Raw genomic sequence first — 22106 nt, 5'->3', positions numbered from 1 at the left:
TACATCAATACATTTTTATTTATATTCTGTGACAGAGATTAAGAAATCAATATCACTGAACTGGAATTCTCACATCTGCATTATATTCTATTATATTCCAGATGTGTAGATGTAAGAAAGAGAAGTTAATGCAACCATAAATAATTGTAATAAATATCAGGTTAATGTACAGCACAGATCGTTTGTTTTCTGTGGATGCCTTCTAACAAACATTAATATTCTTCCTCTGAAAGGTCAAGAGAAACGAGGATGGAGTATCTTTAATAGCAGCAATCACACCAAAATGTACAGCATTAAGAGTCTAAACTCTATTTCGAACATTCTGGGGGAGGTCTTCGGTAGCATTCTCCAAGTGGCATCAATGTTACAATGGCTCCATTGAAGACGCACAATAAAACACTGCAAACACAAGCATTAGAAGGAACAGCACACTCCAACTTGATTATAATTAAGTAGTGTTCCTAACTATTTCTAAGCTTTATAAAAGGATTCAAAAGACAAAAGAACCGTTCCTTGTTCAAACTAATGGGGTTTTTTTTCTTCTTCTCCGTTTTTCCCTATATACTTTAGGCAGAAACAATAATGTAAAAAATCTGGTAATGACAAAATTACAAATAAAGCAAATTATAAAATAATAATAATAATAATAATAATAATAATAATAATAATAATAAAAGACTGAATTCTTGTGCAAATCCAGCACACAAACAACAAAAATGGCAAGCCAAGCCGAAGCTCAGTAACATTTTATAATAGTAAATGGTACTATGCAGTGCTGTTCCTACCAGAATGGGGGCTGAGAAGCATAACCTTATTTAAGCAAAGGGGGAGATGCTAAGTGAGATGTTAAGATCACCACTCAGAACCAAAAATAAAATGGTGGACAGCAATAATGCAATGGCCACACACAGAGAGAGAGCGAGAGAGAGAGAGAGAGAGCGAGAGAGAGAGAGAGAGAGAGAGAGAGAGAGAGAGAGAGAGAGAGAGAGAGCGCGAGAGAGAGAGAGGGGGGAGAGAGAGAGGGGGGGGGGAGAGAGAGAGCATGCAATATTTTTACAATAACAGCACATTTGTTAGAAGTCAATTTAAACATTCCATTGTGGTAACCACCCAAATATGAATAAATTTCTTGACTTTATACATTTCTTGAAATCACCATTCCCCAGTATGCATATATAACTCCTCAAATTTTCTACCGTAAAAGCATCTGGCTCTTACTGTCTTGTATTAATGGGCAAGTTGCATGGGAGAGCTGCTGTTGTGTTATGATACAATTTTTTTTTTTTACATTTATTTATGAATTTCTTAATCATCCAATAAAGTGGGGATTTTTCAGCCATTTGCTTTATTCTTCTAAATGTGTGTGTGTAAATGAATGGGTCATCACAGATGTGGGAAAACCTAAGGTCCTATATGCTGTGCCCCAAAAATATAAATAAATAAAATAATAATAATAATAATAATAATAATAATAATAATAATATTTGCCATCCCCCTTCCATCCCAATTTTACCCCCCACCACCACTGCAAGATTGCAGTTATAACGGCGCATAAGAAATGAAAGTCATTTAATTTATAAGAGAAATAAAAAGAGCATTTAAAGGGTAGCAATAAAGCGCAGGGAAGTAAATAATATGAAACCATGGGGGAATAAGGAAAATAAAAGTGCAGCTCCATATTCTTCTCCATATTATCTAATGATGCATTAACTACCATCAGATACATCATGTAGGTTCCACCTAAAAGTGTAATTCAACTCAATGCAATCCAGAAAACAAAACACTGGTCTGTTTAAAAGGCAAGAAGTTTGGGCTGAAGTTTCAACAATCAAGCTAAAATAAAAGGGATCATTCAATGAGTCCATACTTCCAGCAGAATCGGTCTTTCTTAAAATTTCTGGGTGGGAGTGAACATGAATGTGTGGTGTGTGTGTGTGTATATTTGTGTTTTGGAATCCTTTAGCCACTCAGAGGGTCCTCACGATAGTGTATAGCATAACGTAACTTTTCCAGCATCACATCAAGAGAGGAATACTGGGGCAGCTTCACCATAAACATGCAGGTCTCTACTCGAATGTAACGGTAGTCAGGCGAACCTAAAACAAAAAAAACACAGCCTCAGCACTACAAAAACTACGTATACACACAGATTTAAACTAAATCAAACATTTTTCTATTAATAATGAACTAAACAGTGAAACATGCTGGGAACAGAGGGAGAGGAATAAGGGGATAAGAGGAAGAAGGTGCAAGGCTGCAAGTATATGTTATATGTTAAATATGTTAAAGTGCCTGTTGGATTTCAAAAATATCAAGGCCATTAAAATTAGCTTAGAAGGCAATAATTTCTTATATGTTTAGTTTATTGATCTATAAAGCACATTTAAAACAACAGATGTTGAAACCACTAATGCACTAATATACATGAAAATTAACAACAAATAATGTCTTCCAAGTTCAAGTGTTTTTAACTGTTCAATTAGCCAAAGCATTAGTTACCTTCCCACTTACAGGTTTCGTTATTCACGCAAGAGTACTGTAGCATAGATTGGCGAGGCTGTAGAGATCTGTGATTGATAAATTCGGCTTCGCAATCTGTGCAGATTACTTTTGCTTTCTCCAAAGATCTGTCGGGCAACTTTTTAAAGTGAAAGTCGCTCTAAACGTACATGTAAATTTGTTGAAACGCAGGCTTGAAGCTTGAAGTTATAGCAAGCAAGGGATATGCGACCAAGTGTTATCTACTTTCATTTACTTTAAGACTTATCTGTCACTATATTTTTGCTCACCTAAAATTTGGGTGGTCTGACACAAAAGGTTCAATGTCTTATACTGTTTAACACATACACAGGAAATAGCTGAAATTCTACACAGCAGAATCATATCCATCTTTTGATCTCAAACCCAAAATTCATTGGTGTATAGAACAAACAAATGAATTGGCATTGCCGTTTCAATAGTTTTGGAGGGGACTGTATTTGTGACCATGCATTCGCGGAAACCCCTAATGTTAGAAGCTAGCCAAGCAAACTAGCCTACTGTCAGAACTGCTCGAGAAGCACACCTACTGTAAAACAAACGGGCATATTACAATTAGGCTAACACGAAAACATAACACTCACAAAGAAACCCAGAAAGCTGTTTATCATACATACCCACTGCACCATCTGGAGGGGCAATTTTCATGGGATAAGGAGGCACATGAGCAGTGTCTGGCCCACCATCCTTGCAGGGGCAAGTGAAGGGTATCCGCTCCTGATTGCAGGCAAACTTAATGAACTTACAGAGCTCTTCTTGTGTAAACATCTCCAGTGCTGTCCAGAAGAACTCAATGTGCTGGTCAGTCTCCATCAGCCCCACTTGATACATTGTATGAGCCTGAAGTTGTGTTAAAGTTTTGATGAAAAAAGATTAGAAAATGTATTTTTTGTTTGGGGACTTGCAGACAATGGGTTAGATATATTAGCTGTTTTTGAGGTAGTGATGCATACTCTGAAAACTTATTTGAGAAAATATGGGAAATAGTCTGCACTTATATAGCGCTTTTTTAACATTAGCGGTTCCAAAGCGCTTTACACTGTGTCTCATTCACCCATTCACACCAGTGGTAGCAGAGCTACCATGCAAGGCGCTAGCTTGCCATCAGGAACGACTCGGGGTTCAGTGTCTTGCCCAAGGACACTTCGGCATGTGGAGTCATGTGGGCCGGGAATTGAACCGCCAAGCCTACGATTAGTGGACAACCCGCTCTACCACCTGAGCCACAGCCACCCAGTAATGAAAATTTTCAAATGCTTCAAGCCAAAATGCTAACTCCAAAGAAAGGGGAAGGTATACTATTTCCATTTATAAGTAAAAGAGGCAAGCAAGAAGGTTATATTAGGCATAAGCATACTAGGAAATAATATTACCTTAAGGAATTCCAGGTTGATGTAGGGGAGACCACAAGTACGCAGTTCCATCTCTAAGGGGCTGAGCAATGTGAGAAGTTGCAGAGGGATAATGGAGCCCAAGCCAGCACGAACTGCACTCATACGCTCCACATTCTGCAGTTCCCGCAGACGCAAGGCACGTACTGCCTGAGCATACAAGTCTTTGTTCTCCCAACTGGAAATACAAAAAAAATTAAAAAATTAAACAAGTGTTAGAACATAAACATTTAAATAAACTAATCCAGAAAGATCTGATAAAGCAAGAGAGAACAGTCAGGGTAAAGATCTATTTCAGCTTACCAGTAGCTGAAACGTAATAAGCAGCTGCACAATCCCCCTACTCTAACACTGTATATTTCTCCCCACTCTTTTACCTAATATCTTTTGAACCCTACCTGACGGCAAGATTATGCCCATCCTGGCACAGTTCCACCTCCTCGCCTGTCATGGTGACATAGGTGAAGGTACAGCATGGCCGGCTGGGTGAGTCAGGGCTTTCACCTGAGTGGCTCTGTGATGAGATTTCTGTGCATAGCGCTTCCAACTCAGCCTTATCAGTCACCTAAGTGAAACGGGTATAGCAAGGTGACATGAGTAACACATATAATTAGTTGAATGTTAAAGTACTGTGTCTTACTCTTTTTTTTTAGAAGGACAAACAGGCCCATGCCAATATAAGTAGAAGTGAACATAGTGCTGACAAATGGTGATAACATTGGCAGGAGTGCTTGCTATATGAAGTATACACAATGTTGTTTCCAAGCAAAGTCATTGCATTAGCACACAGGTGTGTGAAACTTCTGTAGTCATTAACAAAGTATTTATGGTAAGGCACATTAATGAAACAATCTACAATCACTAATGAGTTGACAATAAATCTATGAGAACTACTACAAATAATGACCTGCATACACTCGCCGTCCATTTTATTAAGAACACCTGTACATTCACGCAGTTATCTAATCAGCCAATTATGTGGCAGCAATGCAGTGCAAACCATCATGCAAATACAGGTAAAGAGCTTCAGGTAATGTTCACATCAAACATCAGTATGAAGAAAAAGTATGATCTCTGTGTCTTTGATTGTGGCATGGCTGTTGGTACCAGATGAGCAGATTTGAGTATTTCAGAAATCGCTGATATCCTGGGATTTTCACACACAGCAGTCTTCTGCTGTTGTAGCTCATCCACTTCAAGGTTTGATGTGTTGGGCATTCTGAGATGCTTATCTGTTCTCCACGGTTGTAAAGAGTGCTTATTTGAGTTACTGTAGACTTCCTGTCAGCTCAAACCAGTCTGGTCAGTCTCCTTTAATCTCGCTCAACAACACCACCACACAGGATGGTTTTTTTGTTTTTCACACCATTTTGTATAAACTCTAGAGACTGTAGCTTGTGAAAATCCCAGGAGATCAGGAGTTTCTTAAATATTCAAACCAGCCAATCTGGCACTGAGATCACATTTTCCCAACATTCTGATGTTTGATGTGAAAATTAACCGAAGCTTTTGACCTGTATCTGGATGATTTTATGCATTGTGCTGCTGCTACATGCTTGTCTTATTAGATAACTGCATGAATGTGCAGGTGTACAGATGTTCCTAATAAAGTGGATGGTGAGTGTATATAACAAAAGACCAAAGAACTAAGAAAAGGCCAAGTTAAACAATTTAATCTGGACTTAATCTACACACCTATAGTATTAGCATTCCTTAGCAGAGTTCAGAGACGATATAGTGAAAAACATCTTTTACATCAACAGAACCGGCAGCAGGGCTGGCTCTTGGGGTGGGTTATACTGATTTATGCAGTATGGCAGTAATCCATTCAATCCCATGACTGAATGCCTGTGTCAATTTCTCCAATTCATAATAGGAAGTGGTTGTGGAGTTCAGTTTGATCTTGATTATTAGATCTTAAAATGTCTGTGCCTAGTTTCCATACCAAGATGAACTGCTGAGCATGAGACACTAAGTTTTAGTATAGGCAATACTATAATGCAACAAAATGCCATTTGGTATATAGGAGATACATCTGTAGCCAGACACATTTAGTTGCTTTTTTTGACCAATCAATGTTTTGCACTATTTCTAACTCCACCAATACACGGGTGACTGACTAAAGTAAACATTGTGTCTCTGTTATACTTTGGGCTCCAGTTGTCTGCTTAGAGGGAAGGGTCACTAAATTTGAATGCAACGTTATTCTGACTGATCATTGTTATCCTATGATGAACCATTTCTATCCACATCAAGGGATCACAGAATGGACTGATGAAGAAAATGATGTAAATCATATGCTATGGCCTTCAGAATCACTTGATCTCAACTCCGTTGAACACCAATGGGAGATTATGGACTGAAGTGTTGGACAGCATTCTCCAACACCAACATCATCATCAAAACACCACTTGAGAGGATATATTTTGCAAGAATGCTGTTCATCTTTCCAGAACAGTTTCAGAGACTTGTAGAATCTGTATCAAGGTGCCAAATTCATGACAATAATTAGTTAAGGTATGATTCACAATAACTAGTTTGGATATGTTTTATCTTCTGCCTCTTAACTTAGTTCTTTAACCAGTTCTCATTATTTTGATTTAGGTACTTTGTTCTTAGTGTACTTGTCTTACACTATCAAACTTCTTGGCATAGTTGTAGGTAAGGTGGTCAGCTTCTTGTAGATCTGTTTCTTGGTCTAGGTCATCACCAACTAGACCTTTCCAGAAGGAACCCTGCAAATCCAGAGGTAAAGGCACATCTGCACGGATGGCAATTCCCAGCAGCTGACCAAAGAAATGCAGCAGCTGTTCTTCAGCATAAGTGATGGAGCCAGACGTTAGGATGTACTTCCCCTGGGAAAATACACAATACCACATTAGTATTATCCTGAAAAAGGAAGGTGTTGCAATAATTCAGTATTTTGCACAAACAGGTAGCCTCAGATAAAATCTACCTAGGATAAACACAATGGCCCTGATTTATTGGATCTCAAGTAATGAGCAATATCTTGTATGTGCAAATAGGCCTGGGCAAATAAAGGTGATGTAACCAGATTATAACGTGATTAAAACGTGACCTGATGCTAATGTTTGACAGGTGATAAAAACAGCTCACAGGCACAGCACACTGTAACCATAAAATTATGCATCCACTGTATTAATGACCAAAAAAAAAAACTACAGCAAATATAGCTGAAAGCAGCAATGGTGGATTCCTTCTCAAGACTGTGGACCATTTCAAAATTGCCATGGTAGAGAAATGTATCCCACAGATACAACATTTCAACGCATTTGGATCAATGGCAGATTTTAAGTTCATTTTGTAGTTTTCTTTCCTCTGATCACATGTTTCTGAGTGAGCAAATACAGATAGCTAAACACATTTCAGCTTGTCAAGAGGCTTGAATGACCACTCAGGTGAAAAGTAAAGTTGACACTTTGTTCCATAAGTGCAATGAGGTAATTTCTTTTGACAATTTTCTCTTACATTTCTTACAAAACTGAAAAGAAATAGAAAAACGCTTATTTAATATATATTAGTCAGTGAATACAATTAAGTTTACAATGCAATCTTTTAAGCTATATGCACACTAAAGTTTACTTTGGCTCGATCCAAGACAAACAACGCTATCTAGCGGACGATAGATATATCGTTACACATTATATAACAGCTACTATTACTCCTTCTAATGTCAGTGACTACGTTTACATGGACAGCAGTAATCTAATTACTGAACTTACTCTGATTAAGATAATATTGTGATTAAGGTGTTTACATGAATCACTTTTAGAATACTCCTGTCATGTTCCCGTTTTACATGTTATAGAACATAATCAGATTAACAGCCCGTGTCATTACATCACCGCGCCACGCCATTTGACGTCCCTCCAGAATTTCACGTATCAACATTAAGCTCGTCTTCGTTATGGTACCGTATACAGTTTTGGGTGTTTTTAAAAAAAAAAATTTTTACGAACGCTTTAGGTGCAGTTAATTATTTGTAATGCTGTACGTGCTAATAGACGACTGCTTGAAGCCGTGGGCTGCGTCTCAAACCACGTACTTACCGTCTATATAGTAGCTGCGATGCATGTATTTTTCCCCACTACAGGCCTATAGTAGGCAAGTATGCGGTTTGGGAACTTTTTTTTTTTTTTCCGGTTTGCACAGCCGAACTCTTGTTCGCCGTAAAATGTTGAGCACTGCCGTGTGTGATCGTGTCCTGTCGCAAAATGCGGTGAAAACTCACGCGACATTCATAATGTGATTAAGGTGTTTACATGTCTGTAATACACGTCCATAATGCGACTAAAACAGCAGTACTCCACCTGTCTTAATTCGATTACAGCTTAATTCGAGTATGACCTTAATTAGATTAAGGTAAGTAAAAATGGTTGTTTACATGGTAGTTTCTTAATCAAAGTATGGTCTTAATCAGGTTAAGAGTGGATTATTGTTGTTCATGTAAACACAGCTATTATTTTTGGAGGCATGAGGTTGCCATCACACATGGTGTCCTTTTGGTGTGTGGCACAGATCAAGTCTATAGGTTAATGTTCCATTGATTTTGGCATATAAGAAATATGTGCAAATGTTTAAAAGGGTGGATTGTGACTTGGCAAGTCATTGGGTTATAGTATTGTATAGGTTTAAAATATTTAAATATGCTATTTGTTCTTGATAGCCATGGTGAGTTCTCATGGAAGAGACTCTTGAAGAGTCAACTGAAGCCTAGCCAAACATGCATAATTACATATCCAGATTTAAGATTGTGAGATGCTTGGAAAACTTTACAAAATATAGTACAAATACTTTTGTTACTGGATTTGTGAACACGCAGTGAATATACATCGATCAGCCATAACATTAAAACCACAGAGGTGAATTGAAAAACATTGAGTATCACATTACAATGGCACCTGTCAATGGGTGGGATATATAAGGCAGCAAATATATAACACAGTCAGTTCTCAAAGTTGACGTGTTGGAAGCAGGGAAAATGGGCAAGTGTAAGGATCTGAGTGACTTTGATTATGTCCACATTGTGATGTCCACATTGCAATCTCCAAAATGGCAGGTCTTGTGGGATGTTCCCTGCTATGCAGTGGTTAGTACTTAACAAAAGTGGTCCAAGGAAGAACAACCGGTGAACCAGTGACAGTGATGCGTGTGTGGCGGGAAGGCTAACCCGTCTGGTCCGATCCTACAGAACAGCTGCTGTAGCACAAATTGCTGAAAAAGTTAATGCTGATGATAGAAAGGTGTCAGAACACAGTGCAGTGCAGCTTGCTGCGTATGAGACTGCATAGCTGCAGACTGGTCAGAGTGCACATGCTGACTGGCCGAAAGCATCTACAATGAGCACAGGAGCATCAGAACTGGACCACTGAGCAATGGAAGAAGGTGACCTGGTCTGATGTATCATGTTTTCTTCTGCTCTGTACAATGTTCTGCTGGGAATCCTCGGGTCCTGGCACTCATGTGGATATTACTTTGACACGTACCACTTACATAAACAGTGTTGCAGACCTTGTACACCCTTTCATGGCAACTGCATTCCCTAATGGCAGTGGCCTCTTTCAGCAGGATAATGCGCCCTGCCACACTGCAAGAACGGTTCGGGAATGGTCTGCAGAACATGACAAAGAGTTCAAGGTGTTGACTCGACCTCCAAATTCCCCAGATCTCAATTCGATTAAGCATCTGTGGAATGTGCTGGACAAACAAGTCTGATCCATGGAGGCCCCACCTCGCACATTACAGGACTTAAAGGATCTGCTGCTAACGTACCACAGCACACCTTCAGAGGTCTTTTGGAGTCCATGCCTAGATGGCCAGTTTTGTTCTGGTGGCACAAGGGGGACCTTCACAATATTAGGCAGGTGATTTTATTGTTATGGCTGATCGGTTTAATCTGAAACCAGCTTTACCACAGTTACATTGTCATTTTAAGAAATGTTTTGATCATTCTGAGATGTTGATCCATAATTTTGATAAACCTTCAGTAGACCCTTTGCACTTTTCTGTGGGTGCACACGTTTATAAACGCAAACCTTTACTAAATCAGGAGCTATGATTGAGTTTTGGCAACATAGCACAGCTAGCAAAATAACAGCAAGTCTGCAAGCCAGCAAATTAAATTAAAGCACTACAATCAGGTGCCTGCCTTTAGTATGATTACTATAGTATGCCTGTAGTATAATATAGTACCACTGAGAATGCTAAAGTACTAACTAAGTAAAGTGTTATCCCTAGGGTTTTAGCAAAAGGTTTTTAGTTTGATGGTATTCTTAGTCTTTACCTAGTAAACTACCATGAGGATATGTATTTGATAGAGACTCCAAAGCACTTCACTCTGGAAAAGCTTAAATGGTAAAATATTACAACAGCAACTGGTTATAGTGGTAAAAACCCATCGAGTATAAGCTCTAGTATCTATGTTTTGGGAACTAATAATAATCTATGTTTTGGGAACTACTAATTTTAAATATTTAAATTAGAAGTTTGAACTGGCTATAATTGGAGGACAAACCTTAAAAACTGCAAGAGGATTCACTTAAGCAATCAGAGATCAGAGCCTGTTTTAACCCTTAAAAGGTTCTAACCCTTGCTCAAGTAATATAAAACACAACAGCCTTTTTATTTTCCTCATACACAGAGTATAGCACAGGATGTTGAGGACTACATACCTTGCTGCGATTACTGGCAGAACTGGGACATGGCATAAGCAAAGATAAGATGTTGCTTTGCAGCTCCTTGCAGACTTGCCACAGGAAGTGGCGAAATGAACCACCTATGGAAAAGTACAAGCTTTTAATATAAAAATTGATTTGAATTAAGTGAATGAGGGGTGCATGAGTACTGTACTGTGTTTGCATTCTGACTAGTGCCATGAACTTCCTCTCCAGTAAAGCGGATGTTGAAGGCATAGGTGGGGTCTCCTCCACTAGCAAGTTTCACACACAGCTGAGATGAGGGAACATTAGACAGCTGCCGAGCTGACTGGCAAAAGTAGGTGTTCTCTGAGGAGTGGATCTCACCTGGACAGAGACATGCATATTAAAAGACAATTAAAAAATGTGAACACGCGGCAATGCTAGTGTTATCTGGAGCCCTGCAAGCCTGTCCCAGGTCCATGTTGAGCCAATTCTCCCTAATATGACATAAGTAATGGATTGATACATAATCATTTCCATCCAGAATTTCAGCATGAATACATACAACTCCGGGGTCTGAATCAGGAGAGTTGCGTCTCTATCAGTTTCGGTTTCAGCATCGCCTGAACTTTCACTGCTGTCACTATCTAGAATCCTCGCTCTCGCCTGTGTAACTGTGTATGTTTTTTCTCTTTTTTTCACTGTTTTAGATGTACCTGTGTTCACTGTAGGTGTAACTTTAGCTGGAACACGATTAGCTTTTCGCTTTGGCATTTTTAGTTCACTTCTACTAGTACACCAATATTCACGCTTGGATCAGCTTCATCGTAATGCCGGTGTAATAACGTAATCACGTCCTGACGTCATGACGTCATCAACCTTCCCGGTCAAAAAATAATAATTAAATAAGTAAGGAATCATAACAGAGTATTGCTGGTACACTGGCCTTACGGGGATAACCTTTACACTGTAAAGCCGCTATATCGGTCTTACAGGTATTTGGCATAGACGACCAAGCCGGTATTTCGTCCTTACGGGAATAGATCAAAGATGGGCAAGCCGGTTTTTCGGCCATACGGGGTAAGAGGGTTAATGTTGCTTCGAATAAAAAATATGAAGGCGTGAAAGTAAATGCTCTGCATACCTCCCACTAGCTCGAGAGGATCCAGTGTGATCTCGGGGGCAGCATGGTCAACAGTGCGCTGTACTGTTGCATTCAGCACCTTGTTCATAATGGCTACTTTAGTGTCATAAAAAATAAGGCCTGAAAGAGACATAAAGAAACAAAAGAAATGTGAGGACAGATTAACCTTTAAAATCAAATTATTTCGTAACTTAGTTCCTTGAACATATGTAGCAGCAGACCTTTAGCCTCGCACAGCAGGGCAGCAATACTGTTCTGATAGGTATGTGTCTGCCTTAGCTCCACAAGTGGCAGAAAGAAACCCTCCAGGGTATTGTTAAGGGACTGCAGTAGGGCAAAGCGTAGACGCAAACTCTCAACAGGCACACCTACAGATTAAAGTTCTTATTATTCCACACCAAAAACTTGTTTCACTGAAATTTCACATTAATGCATAAATAATCTTCAACGGTTTAATACAAACATATCTATTCCAAAATACTGTGAAATGTTCCTACGAATAATTCCTGTGAAGGTGTATTAGTCCTAGAGTGGGCAATCTGGCAAAATACATCACATCACTTTTTTTCAGGCTGGTTTCATGATCCACAATATCTAGAGCTGCAACAACAAATCAATAAAATTGCTAATAATCGATTATGAAAATCGTTGTCAATGAATCTCATTATGGATTAGTTGGTCTGCGCGCGGCATGGGGCATGTTTACTCATTACGTTACTTCTGTTCCGAAAACACGCTTCGGAGAGTAAATACTAAAGCTGTGTCCCAAATGAAGTACTATACACTTACACTATGCACCCTGCACTACCGTCTAGTGTGAGGATTTTAGAAAGGTAACATCATGTCAAATATAACGCTAGCGTTTTTTTTTTTACTAACCAGAAGTATAAGCCACGACGGCGCATGATGTCATACGCCCACTAGCATTAGCAAACACCCAGAGTCACAGATAATGACTTTCTTCAGTTTACTTTCTGTCAGCGTTACCATTTATTCCCAACATGACCTCAGACGGAGGGGAAATCATCACGTGACTGAGGAAGAAAGTGTAACCTCCAAGTCCAATAAGGCATTTTAAACACCGTGGAAATCAAACTGATGCACGAGGACAAATTTATGTTTATATCCAAAATTCTCCACTGTGTGTAAGGGGCAGGGAAACTGGTGCACGCTGCTTAAAAGGTTTAGTTTAATTTAAGTTTATCACTATATGTTGTATTTGCGCGTTTGCAGTGTAAATTCTGTTGTTTATTATAACGGAAGTGTTGTGTTATTAACGACGCCGCGTTGTTCCTCACGCGGTGTGTAGACGCGCTGATACAGAGTGTAGCGCGAGTAAAATCTGTAATGTCTCATTAAAACATTATGATCAAAAGTAAACGAGTAAAATAATATTCCTAAAGGCAGCGAGTAACAAACCACAAGGTGCAGTGAAATGGGGAGTTTTTATTATTAATTTAAGACTGTAGTTTAATTCAGTGCTTTTTGAGCATCCATAAAAAAATGCATAAATACTATAAAATAAGTTTATATATATATATATATATATATATATATATATATATATATATATATATATATATATATATATATATATATATATGAAAACAAACTTATTTTATAGTATTTATGCATAATTTTTATGGATGCACATAAAAATCAGTTTGTGGATTTTATGTTAAATAAACAAAAAAAGGTACTGAAAACTTGCCCTGCCCCATCCAATTAATTGGAAAAATTATCGGCCAACTAATCGATTATGAAAATAATTGTTAGTTGCAGCCCTAATAATATCACAACTATTTTTCAGGTTGGTTTTTAAGACTATTTTGTAAGTTCCAATTTCCATATTGATTAAAATATAGCTCTACAAGGAAGCATACATTGCCCTCCACTAATATTGGCACAGCAAAGTAGGCTGTGAAAAACTGTCAATTGTTTAACCTTTTGAACTTTTGTAACAAAAAATTCACAAAAATGCTCTGCTCTAATGGATATCAAGCAATTGTACACAAAATGCAGGTTTATAAAAAAAAAAAAATTTTGTTAAATATAGGTGTGCAACAATTATTGCCACCCTTTTAGTCAATACTTTGCCTAAGGTAACAGTTCTGAGTCTTCTCCTATAACGCCTGATGAGGTTGGAGAATACATGGCGAGGGATCTGAGATCATCCTAACACAATGTCCAGGTCCTCTGGCAGAAAAACAGCCTCAAAATATTAACGAGCCACCATCATATTTAACCGTGGGCATGAGGTACTTTTCCATATGGCTACCTCTCTGTGTGCTCCAAAACCACCTCGGGTGTTTATTGACGGCTCTATTTTGGTTTCATCTGACCGTAGAATCCGATCCCATTTGAAGTTCCAGTAGTGTCTGGCAAACTGAAGATGCTTGAGTTTGTTTTTGGATGAGAGTAGAGGCTTTTTCTTTTTTAACTCTTCCAAAAAACTTGTGGTGATGTAGGTGACTTCAGATTGTAGTTTTGGAGACTTTCTGACCCCAAGACGCAACTAACTTCTACAGTTCTCCAGCTGTGATCCTTGGAGATTTTTGGCAGCTTGAACCGTCCTCTTCACAGTGCGTTGAGACGATACAGACACACGTCCAATTCCAGGTCGATTCATAACATTTCCAGTTGACTGGAACTTCTTAATTATTGCCCTGATGGTGGAAATGGGCATCTTCAATGCTTGTGCTATCTTCTTATAGACACGCCCCATTTTGTGAAGCTCAACAACCTTTTGCTGCACATCACAGCTATATTCCTTGTCTTACCCATTGTTACGAATGACTAAGGGAACTTGGTCTATGTGTTACCTCATATAAATATCTCTGTGAAAAAGGAAGTCATGGTTGAACAATTTCCTGTTCCTAGTCACCCAGGTGTACTAAAAAATGTAAAACCTAAATTTAACAAAGACTTATTTTGGATAAATCTGTGTTGTGCTTGCAATTATTTGATATCCATGAGAGCAGAGGATTTTTATAATAACAATAATAATAATACATTTTATTTAAAAATAAATAAAATAAAACTGAAAAACGGTCATATTGAAATGTTGGTTTCTAACATATTTGACATGTTTTCTATCACCCATCTCCATAGGTCCGTTGAGAGGTATGAACACTCTTGTGTTCTTAGCCCTGCTTTTGTGTTGCCATCAAAACAAGGATGAAGAGTAAACTAAGGAACTGCCTACTCTTGACTATTATTTATTTGTTTGTGTGTCTGTCAAGGAGAACGCAAGTTGGGAACAGAAGTTTGATTCATAAAAGTATTTTTTGTGCAACTGACAAATGTTTTTAGCATCAATGTACATGTGATCCCTCAGTAAAGGCAGATTGGGGAGACATTTTAATAATTCATGTAAAATTGTCATACCACCAACCCATAATTAGTCCTACACTCACTCTGTACTAAATGAACAGCAAGTCTTACTTAGCAGGCATGAAACTCGTGGGTCTGCTGTATCTGTGGGGTCCAGGTACACTTCATGGGGGTGGAGGCGGGCAGGTGTTATAGCCAGGTGGCGACAGAGGCGATTAACATACTGGACTAGAGCAACATCCATCTCCAAGTTCCACTTCCTGCTAGTTTTCTGAGCTTGCCGAGCATCAATGCACGAGCATCTACAGAAGACAAGAACAGAAATGTTTAGGGTTTACAGTCATGGGAAAAAGAAAGTATACCCCTCCTTCAATTCTGTGTGTTTATTTATTAGGGCCTAAATAACAATTTAGTCCTAAATAACAATTTGGTCCTCCCCAAATTCTATAAACAAAAATAACTTCACGTGACAACAAAAAAACAGAACAGATTTCAATATGTAGTAATTATTTCCCAAAACACAAACCTCTTTCAGAAACCTGGAGGGGAAAAAAATTAGTACAACCCATAATTCAGTTACATGTAGAACCACCAACATCTTGTAAATGTTTTCTGCTGGAGTTTACCAGTGTCTCGCATCGTTTCGGAGAAATTTTGTCCCACTCTTCTTTACAACACTGTTTCAGTTCACTGATATCTGAGGGCATGCATTTATGCATAGCTCTCTTACGATTCTGTAATAGCACCTCAGTGGGGTTGAAATAACCCTTTCCAGATTGATGTGCGAAATAATTGCTTCTCTGAGGTTATAGCTGATGTCCTGTCTTCTCGGCATGATGTAGACACACACCTGAGTGCCAAAAGGTCTGCTTTTATAGAGGTAGTCACAGTTCTTAATGATGAACTCATCTTGTGTATTTCATTAGTAACACAAATGATGACAACTAATTACTCTCTTAATGACTGTGAAAGTATTAAAAGGTTTACTCCCCCCCCCACCTGGTTTCGATCCTGGTTGGTTAACATTTTGGGGAAAAAATACTACATATTGAAATCTGTTGTGTTCTAATCTCCTAAGATTATTTGTTTGTATGTAGAAGTTTGTGAGGACCACACAATTATCACATCATGCATCACTGTGGGGACTGTGTTGTTGGGGTTGAGTTTCTGTCCAACTTCAATTTTGGTCTCATCAGACAAGCAAACTTCTAACATGTCATTTAGCAAACTCCAAACAGGTTTCCATGCTTTTTCCCCTCAATAATGGATTTATGTAATCATTCATCCATTAAACCCATCTTTGTGTAGTTGTCCTTTGAACAGTTTTGCCAATCTGAACCTTGGATTTCTATAGTACCTTCAGAGTCACCCTTACTCAGTCACTGGCGTTTGGTGGACTGCCTCCTTCAGGCAGAGTGGAAGTTGCGCAATATACTTTCCATTTTTTATAAAGAATTTAATTGTGCTGCAGAATGGGGAAAGTGTGGACTATTTATTACAACCAAACCCTGACTGATACTTTTCCAGGACTTCTTGGTCTTCACAATGCTGTTTGTTTAGGTATGTTCTCTAACAAACTCATGGGGCTTCCAGGAACAGGTCTATTTATATGTAGATTACATGACAGTTAAGTGCACTCAGGTGAACTCCTTTCAACTAATTATGTAACTGATGGCAACTGGTTTCAGCAGAACTAATTTAGGGGTGAATACTTTTGCATCCAGAATTTTTAGGGGTTTTTTTTGTTTGTAAATAACTCTATTGATAATAGTCTAGATTCTCAAAAAATGTCAGTTCCAGGTTGCAACACTACATTACATTATAAAATGTGGAAAGGTTCAAGGGGGTGAATAATTATGAATGGTACAGTGCATAATTTACAGTTACATTTATATAATGCTTTTCTAGACACTCATAGTGCTTTACATAGAATGGTGGGGGGGGACCACCGCTCTCAACCACCACTAGTGTGTAGCATCCACCTGGCTGATGCAACGGCAGCCATAGTCCGCCAGAACACCCACCACACACCAGCTATAAGTGGAGAGGAGAGAGTACTGTAGACCTGTTTAAACTTGCTGCTAAAACTAAAAAAAAAACCTGACAACAGGCTAGTTTGATATCAGCAAATTGATACTATGTACAGTATTGTGCAAGTCTTGTGCACCCTAAATTCTTTGATAAATTTTGTCTTAAATTCGGTGTTCTGCATGCGTATCCATAGAAAAGACCAAATAATTACAAAGAATTTTATATGCTAAGAAAGCAGGATATTATGTAATGATGACCAGTTTCCAATAAAAGTTCATTGAGGCTCTCTGAAGAAACAGAAGCAAGTGAGACAAAATCTACAAAAGAGCTATGGAAAGTTCAAGATTAAAAAAAGCTTGAAATAACATATCTACTGGCTTCATTATAAAACTGAACTAGAAGTACACTGAAGAGAATTGATGCACTTTTCAAAGGCAAAAGTGTTCACAGCAAATATTGGTCTGATTTCATTTTCCACTATTTACTGCTATGTATTGTTATTAATTTGCTGCACAGAAACTTTTCATTTAACCTTTCTGTATGCATCTTTGCTTCACAGACTTTCAGTGCAAATTAACAGATTTTCAAGTATCAACATGTGCACCAATGTTGTTTGCCTGTTTAAACATCTTCATCAAGCTCTGAAATTTATTGTGCATAGGGATCTTCCCTAAACTCCTTGCCCACACTTTTAGACTGCTTCCCTCTGAGCCTCTCAAAGGCACGCACACATTCACACATCATGTTCCTGATAACACAGGATTGAATGTGGATTCTTTGCACACTACCTTCTGAGTCACATGGGGGTGGTGTTTATGCTAACCTTTCAAAGTGTAGGTCATAACCACATGCCAGGATTGCTCTCCAAACACTGCGAATGTCCTGTTTGGCTCGATCAACAGTGAACTTATGGAAACCCTCCAGAGTTAAGTACTTCTCTTCTGGAACTGAAACATACATAGATCCAGATGAATAATAAATATAGTTACATAAAAACACTACATAGTGGAGGTCAACCAATAGTCGACCTCCACTATAAAAATAAAATATGGCTGAACTTTATTACAAAAATAAACAGTACTCACGGTACAATAAAAATGTACTGTACTTTTTTAAATTAAATAAATATATAAATATTAATACATTTACTATTAATAAATATTAAAGTAAATAAAAAATAGAAATCCAAACTGAACCAAAAAGTAACACTCCATATATATATATATATATATATATATATATATATATATATATATATATATATATATATATATGAGAGAGAGAGAGACATACAAAATAATTTTTTTTTTAAAACACTTAAGTGTTAAAAACACTTCATCAGTGATAGTTTTTAATTTTCCTCTAGAGCCCGCTCTTATATGTTCTTAATGTTCAGTTCTCAGCCGCTCCCGAAACGGACACAAGCGGGAAAAACTATCGGTGGATTTTTGCCGATAACTGATAGTTCCAGCAATCAGTTATCTGTGCCGATTAATAAGCAAAACTGGACAAATCGGTCCACCTCTACTATATACATCAGCGCCTGACCTCAGTAATGCCCTTGTGGCTAAATGGTCAAATCCCCACAGCCACATTGCAAAATCTAGTGGAAAGTCTTCCCAGAAGAGTGGCGATTATTACATTAGCAAATATAATAATATATATCCCATCTGGAATGGGATGTTCAAAAAGCACATATGGATGTGATGGTCAGGTATCTACAAACGTTAGGCCATATAGTTTATAAACACGCGCATGCATGCATACAGACACTTGCAGATCAGATGCATGTACACAATCACAAGCATAAAAACATGCATACTGAATGAAGCCTGACCAACTTTTTCATATATACTTTTAGAGAATAAATATCTGGAGTTTTGCTAAGGGACATGAGTAACTTATGTGGGTAAACTTCTGGACATCAAAAGATATAAGCCCTGAATCATGTAAACTTGTACATACTGTACATTGACATTCAAAAGGAAAAACAAAGATGCCAATACAAACCTTCTAGCTTCTTGGTAGGCAACTTCTCAGGGTCTTTCTCGTCAGGCTTAGTTTTATCTGGAGACTTGGGCTTTAGGACTGGTTTCTTCTCACTTAATGCAGTCCTGGAAAAGAATATATATATAAATTATAATTTGGACAGAAAGATGAGATATGCATTCTGGGTATACTTTTACTGTTAATGGTTAATTTACATTTCATTTGGCTGACAGTTATCCAAAACAGCTTACAATTGAGATAGGATACAAGTGAGCAGCTGAATGTTAAGGGCCCAACAGTAGTAGCCTAGAGGTACTGGGATTTGAACTCTCAAACTTCCACACAGTAATCCAAAGCCTTCACAACTAAGCTACCACTGTTAATAACTATTAACTGTTATGACAGAATAGAACAAAGGCTATAGTTATAAAACCTACAGTAAGTTCAACCTATCTTTTCATCTCCTAACATGTTCTGTGTGAGGACATTGCTTACAACACTGATAAAACACTTTTACTCCTACGGACTATGCTACAAGAATAAAAACAAGCTACTACTGGAAGGGACAAGCAGCCTAATGCCCATTTCTGCATCCATGTGTTTGCATTAGACATTAGAATATCAGGTATAGATGGTCGCATAGTTGTCATCCAAGCCATCATACTTTGAGATTACCTAAGAATGAATATTGACAGAAAGTTTAAAAAAATAAAAATAAAAATTGGAAGCTTTGTATTTCACTGCAAAGAGAATGGAAAAGAGGTACAGCACTAGATGTGATCATGCTGATGATCAGTAGTGTGGCACAGCAGGTTTTGCAGAGAGAAAAAAATTCAAGTTTATTGGATAGCGTACACTTTTTTTTTGTCCCACCTAAATGAACAGCTTCTCCAGATGATGACTGCAAGCACTCTCAAATGGGCAGAACCTTGCAACCAACTGCCAATATCTAAAAAGGTCATGAACATGACTGACATCTCAAATGTAAACATATCAGCACCAGTCAGATGAACAGTGTGCTCAGAGCTGCAGCTGTCAGTCTGTAACCAAACCCATAACAGTTTTACACTACTAGTATAGTGTGTTATTTTACCATTGTACTTGGTAAATATTGTAAATAAATTATACAATGTCAATTCTGAAAAAACTGGGACAGAATGGAAAATGCCAAAAAACAAAGAGAGTCATTTGAAAATTTAATTCACCCTGTACTATATTGAAAAACACATTATTTGATGTTTTATTTTGTGAATTTAATTTTTTTTTTTAAATATACACTCGTTTCAAATCTGTTGACTGCAACACACTCCAAAAAAATTGGGATGGTCGACTGTTTATCACTGTGTACCATCACTTTTTCTTTTAATAACACTTACAGTATTAAGTGTTTGTGAACTGAAGACACCAGTTGAATTTTCCCCCCATTGATCCATTATGCATTTCTTCAGCTGTGCAACTGTATGAAATCTTTGTTGCCTTATTTTGTGCTTCATAATGTGTCACACATTCTCATTGGGAGACAGGTCAGGACTGCAGGCAAGGCCATGCTAGCACCTGCACTCTCTGCATACGCAACCATGTACTTGTAATCCGGGCAGAATGTGGTTTGGCGTTGTCCTGCTCTGGATGGAAGTATATGTTGTTCCAAAATGTGTACATATCTTTCTGCATTAATGATGCCCTTACAGATGTGCAGGTTACTCCAAAAACTATTTGAAATGTTGACTCGTCAAACCAAAAACATGATTCCACTGTGCTACTGTCCATCTCAGATGAGACTGAGTCCAGAGAAGTCAACGGAGCTTCAGGACAGTGTTGATGTATGGCTTCTGCTTTGATTGGTAAACCCTTAACTTGCATATGTGGATGCAGCGGCGAATGGTGTTGACTGACAAAGGTTTACCACAGTATTCCCGAGCCCATGTCAGGATCTCCATTACAGACTCATGATGGCTTTTATGACAGTGACGTCTGAGGGATCAGAGATCACTCAGAAGTGGTTTTCGGCCTCGCCCTCTATGCACAGAGATCTGACTGGATTCCTTAAATCCTGTAATTATACTGTGCACTGTAGAAGGTGAAATGCCCAAAATCCTACCAATTTATCTTTGGGGAATGTTGTCCTCAAAGTGTTGGATTATTCGCTGACGCATCTGTTGGCAGATTGCCGAGCCTCGACCCATCCTTGCTCTTGAAGGACCAGGCCTTTTTTGGAGGCTCCTTATATACTATGATTAGACGATTGCCTCACCTGTTTCACATCACCTTCTTATTTCAACTTCTCACATCGCTATTAATCCTAAATTGCCCCTGTCCCAACTTTGCAGTTGATTAGGTAAAACATCAAACACCTTGTCTTTATATGTTTTTTGTTTAAATACAAGTCAAAGCACATTTACAAATTACTCCTCTTTGTTTTTATTAGTATTTTCCATTCTGTCCCAACTTTTTTGGAATTGGGGTTGTAAGTATGAAGTTATTTTTGATTATTTGTGCTTGTTTTGTTTATTTATAAGTTTATTTATCTATCTTTTAATTGGTTATCTATCTATCTATCTATCGGCCATGACCTTCTTCAGTAAAATTGCATCTCAGTTGGTTCAAGTCAGGACTTTAACTAAGCCACTCCAAAACTTTAATTGAGCTTTTTTGTGAGCCATTCAGAGTAGGACTTACTCCTATGCATTGGATCATGCATAGGAGTCTGCATAATCCATTTGCGCTTGAGTTTCAACTTACAGAATGAAGACCAGACATTCTCCTTTAGGATTTTCTGGTAGAGAGCAGAATTCATGTTTCTCTTAATTTTTGCCAGTTGCCCAGGCCCTGAAGCAGCCTCACACTATCACATTTGGTGATCACATGCTTGACCGTAGGTACAATATTCTTTTTGTGGAATTCTGTCTTTGGTTTATGCAAGAAGTAACGGGACCCTTGTCTTCCAAACAGTTCCACTTTTGACTAATCAGTCCACAGAACATTCTCCCAAATGTTTAGAGGATCATGAAGGTGTGTTTTGGC

At 38.2% G+C, this 22106-nt stretch overlaps 1 protein-coding gene across 10 annotated transcripts in view; it reads right to left on the bottom strand.

Annotated features, from left to right (window-relative positions):
• The window catches only part of LOC108255706 (probable E3 ubiquitin-protein ligase HECTD4), a 167750-nt gene continuing 145644 nt past the window's right edge, over nt 1–22106 (bottom strand). For 9 of the 10 annotated variants that reach the window (XM_017451846.3, XM_017451850.3, XM_017451849.3 and 6 more), the window contains 12 exons: nt 19107–19210; nt 17920–18043; nt 15177–15367; nt 11954–12100; nt 11733–11852; nt 10817–10972; nt 10622–10725; nt 6563–6784; nt 4328–4494; nt 3912–4107; nt 3156–3378; nt 1–2096 (listed from right to left, as the gene is read on the bottom strand). In XM_017451846.3, the coding sequence (XP_017307335.2) occupies nt 1960–2096; nt 3156–3378; nt 3912–4107; nt 4328–4494; nt 6563–6784; nt 10622–10725; nt 10817–10972; nt 11733–11852; nt 11954–12100; nt 15177–15367; nt 17920–18043; nt 19107–19210 (1891 nt within the window). In that variant the 3' untranslated portion in view covers nt 1–1959. Of the gene's footprint in view, nt 2097–3155; nt 3379–3911; nt 4108–4327; nt 4495–6562; nt 6785–10621; nt 10726–10799; nt 10973–11732; nt 11853–11953; nt 12101–15176; nt 15368–17919; nt 18044–19106; nt 19211–22106 lie in introns of those variants that run through there. The other variant, XM_017451855.3, reaches the window with a different exon arrangement.

Source organism: Ictalurus punctatus, chromosome 22, assembly GCF_001660625.3.
Source record: "Ictalurus punctatus breed USDA103 chromosome 22, Coco_2.0, whole genome shotgun sequence".
In the NCBI taxonomy this organism is placed as follows: Eukaryota; Metazoa; Chordata; class Actinopteri; order Siluriformes; family Ictaluridae; genus Ictalurus; species Ictalurus punctatus.
Note: the sequence above shows the minus strand (reverse complement) of the source record. Positions and strands in the feature narration are given on the sequence as shown.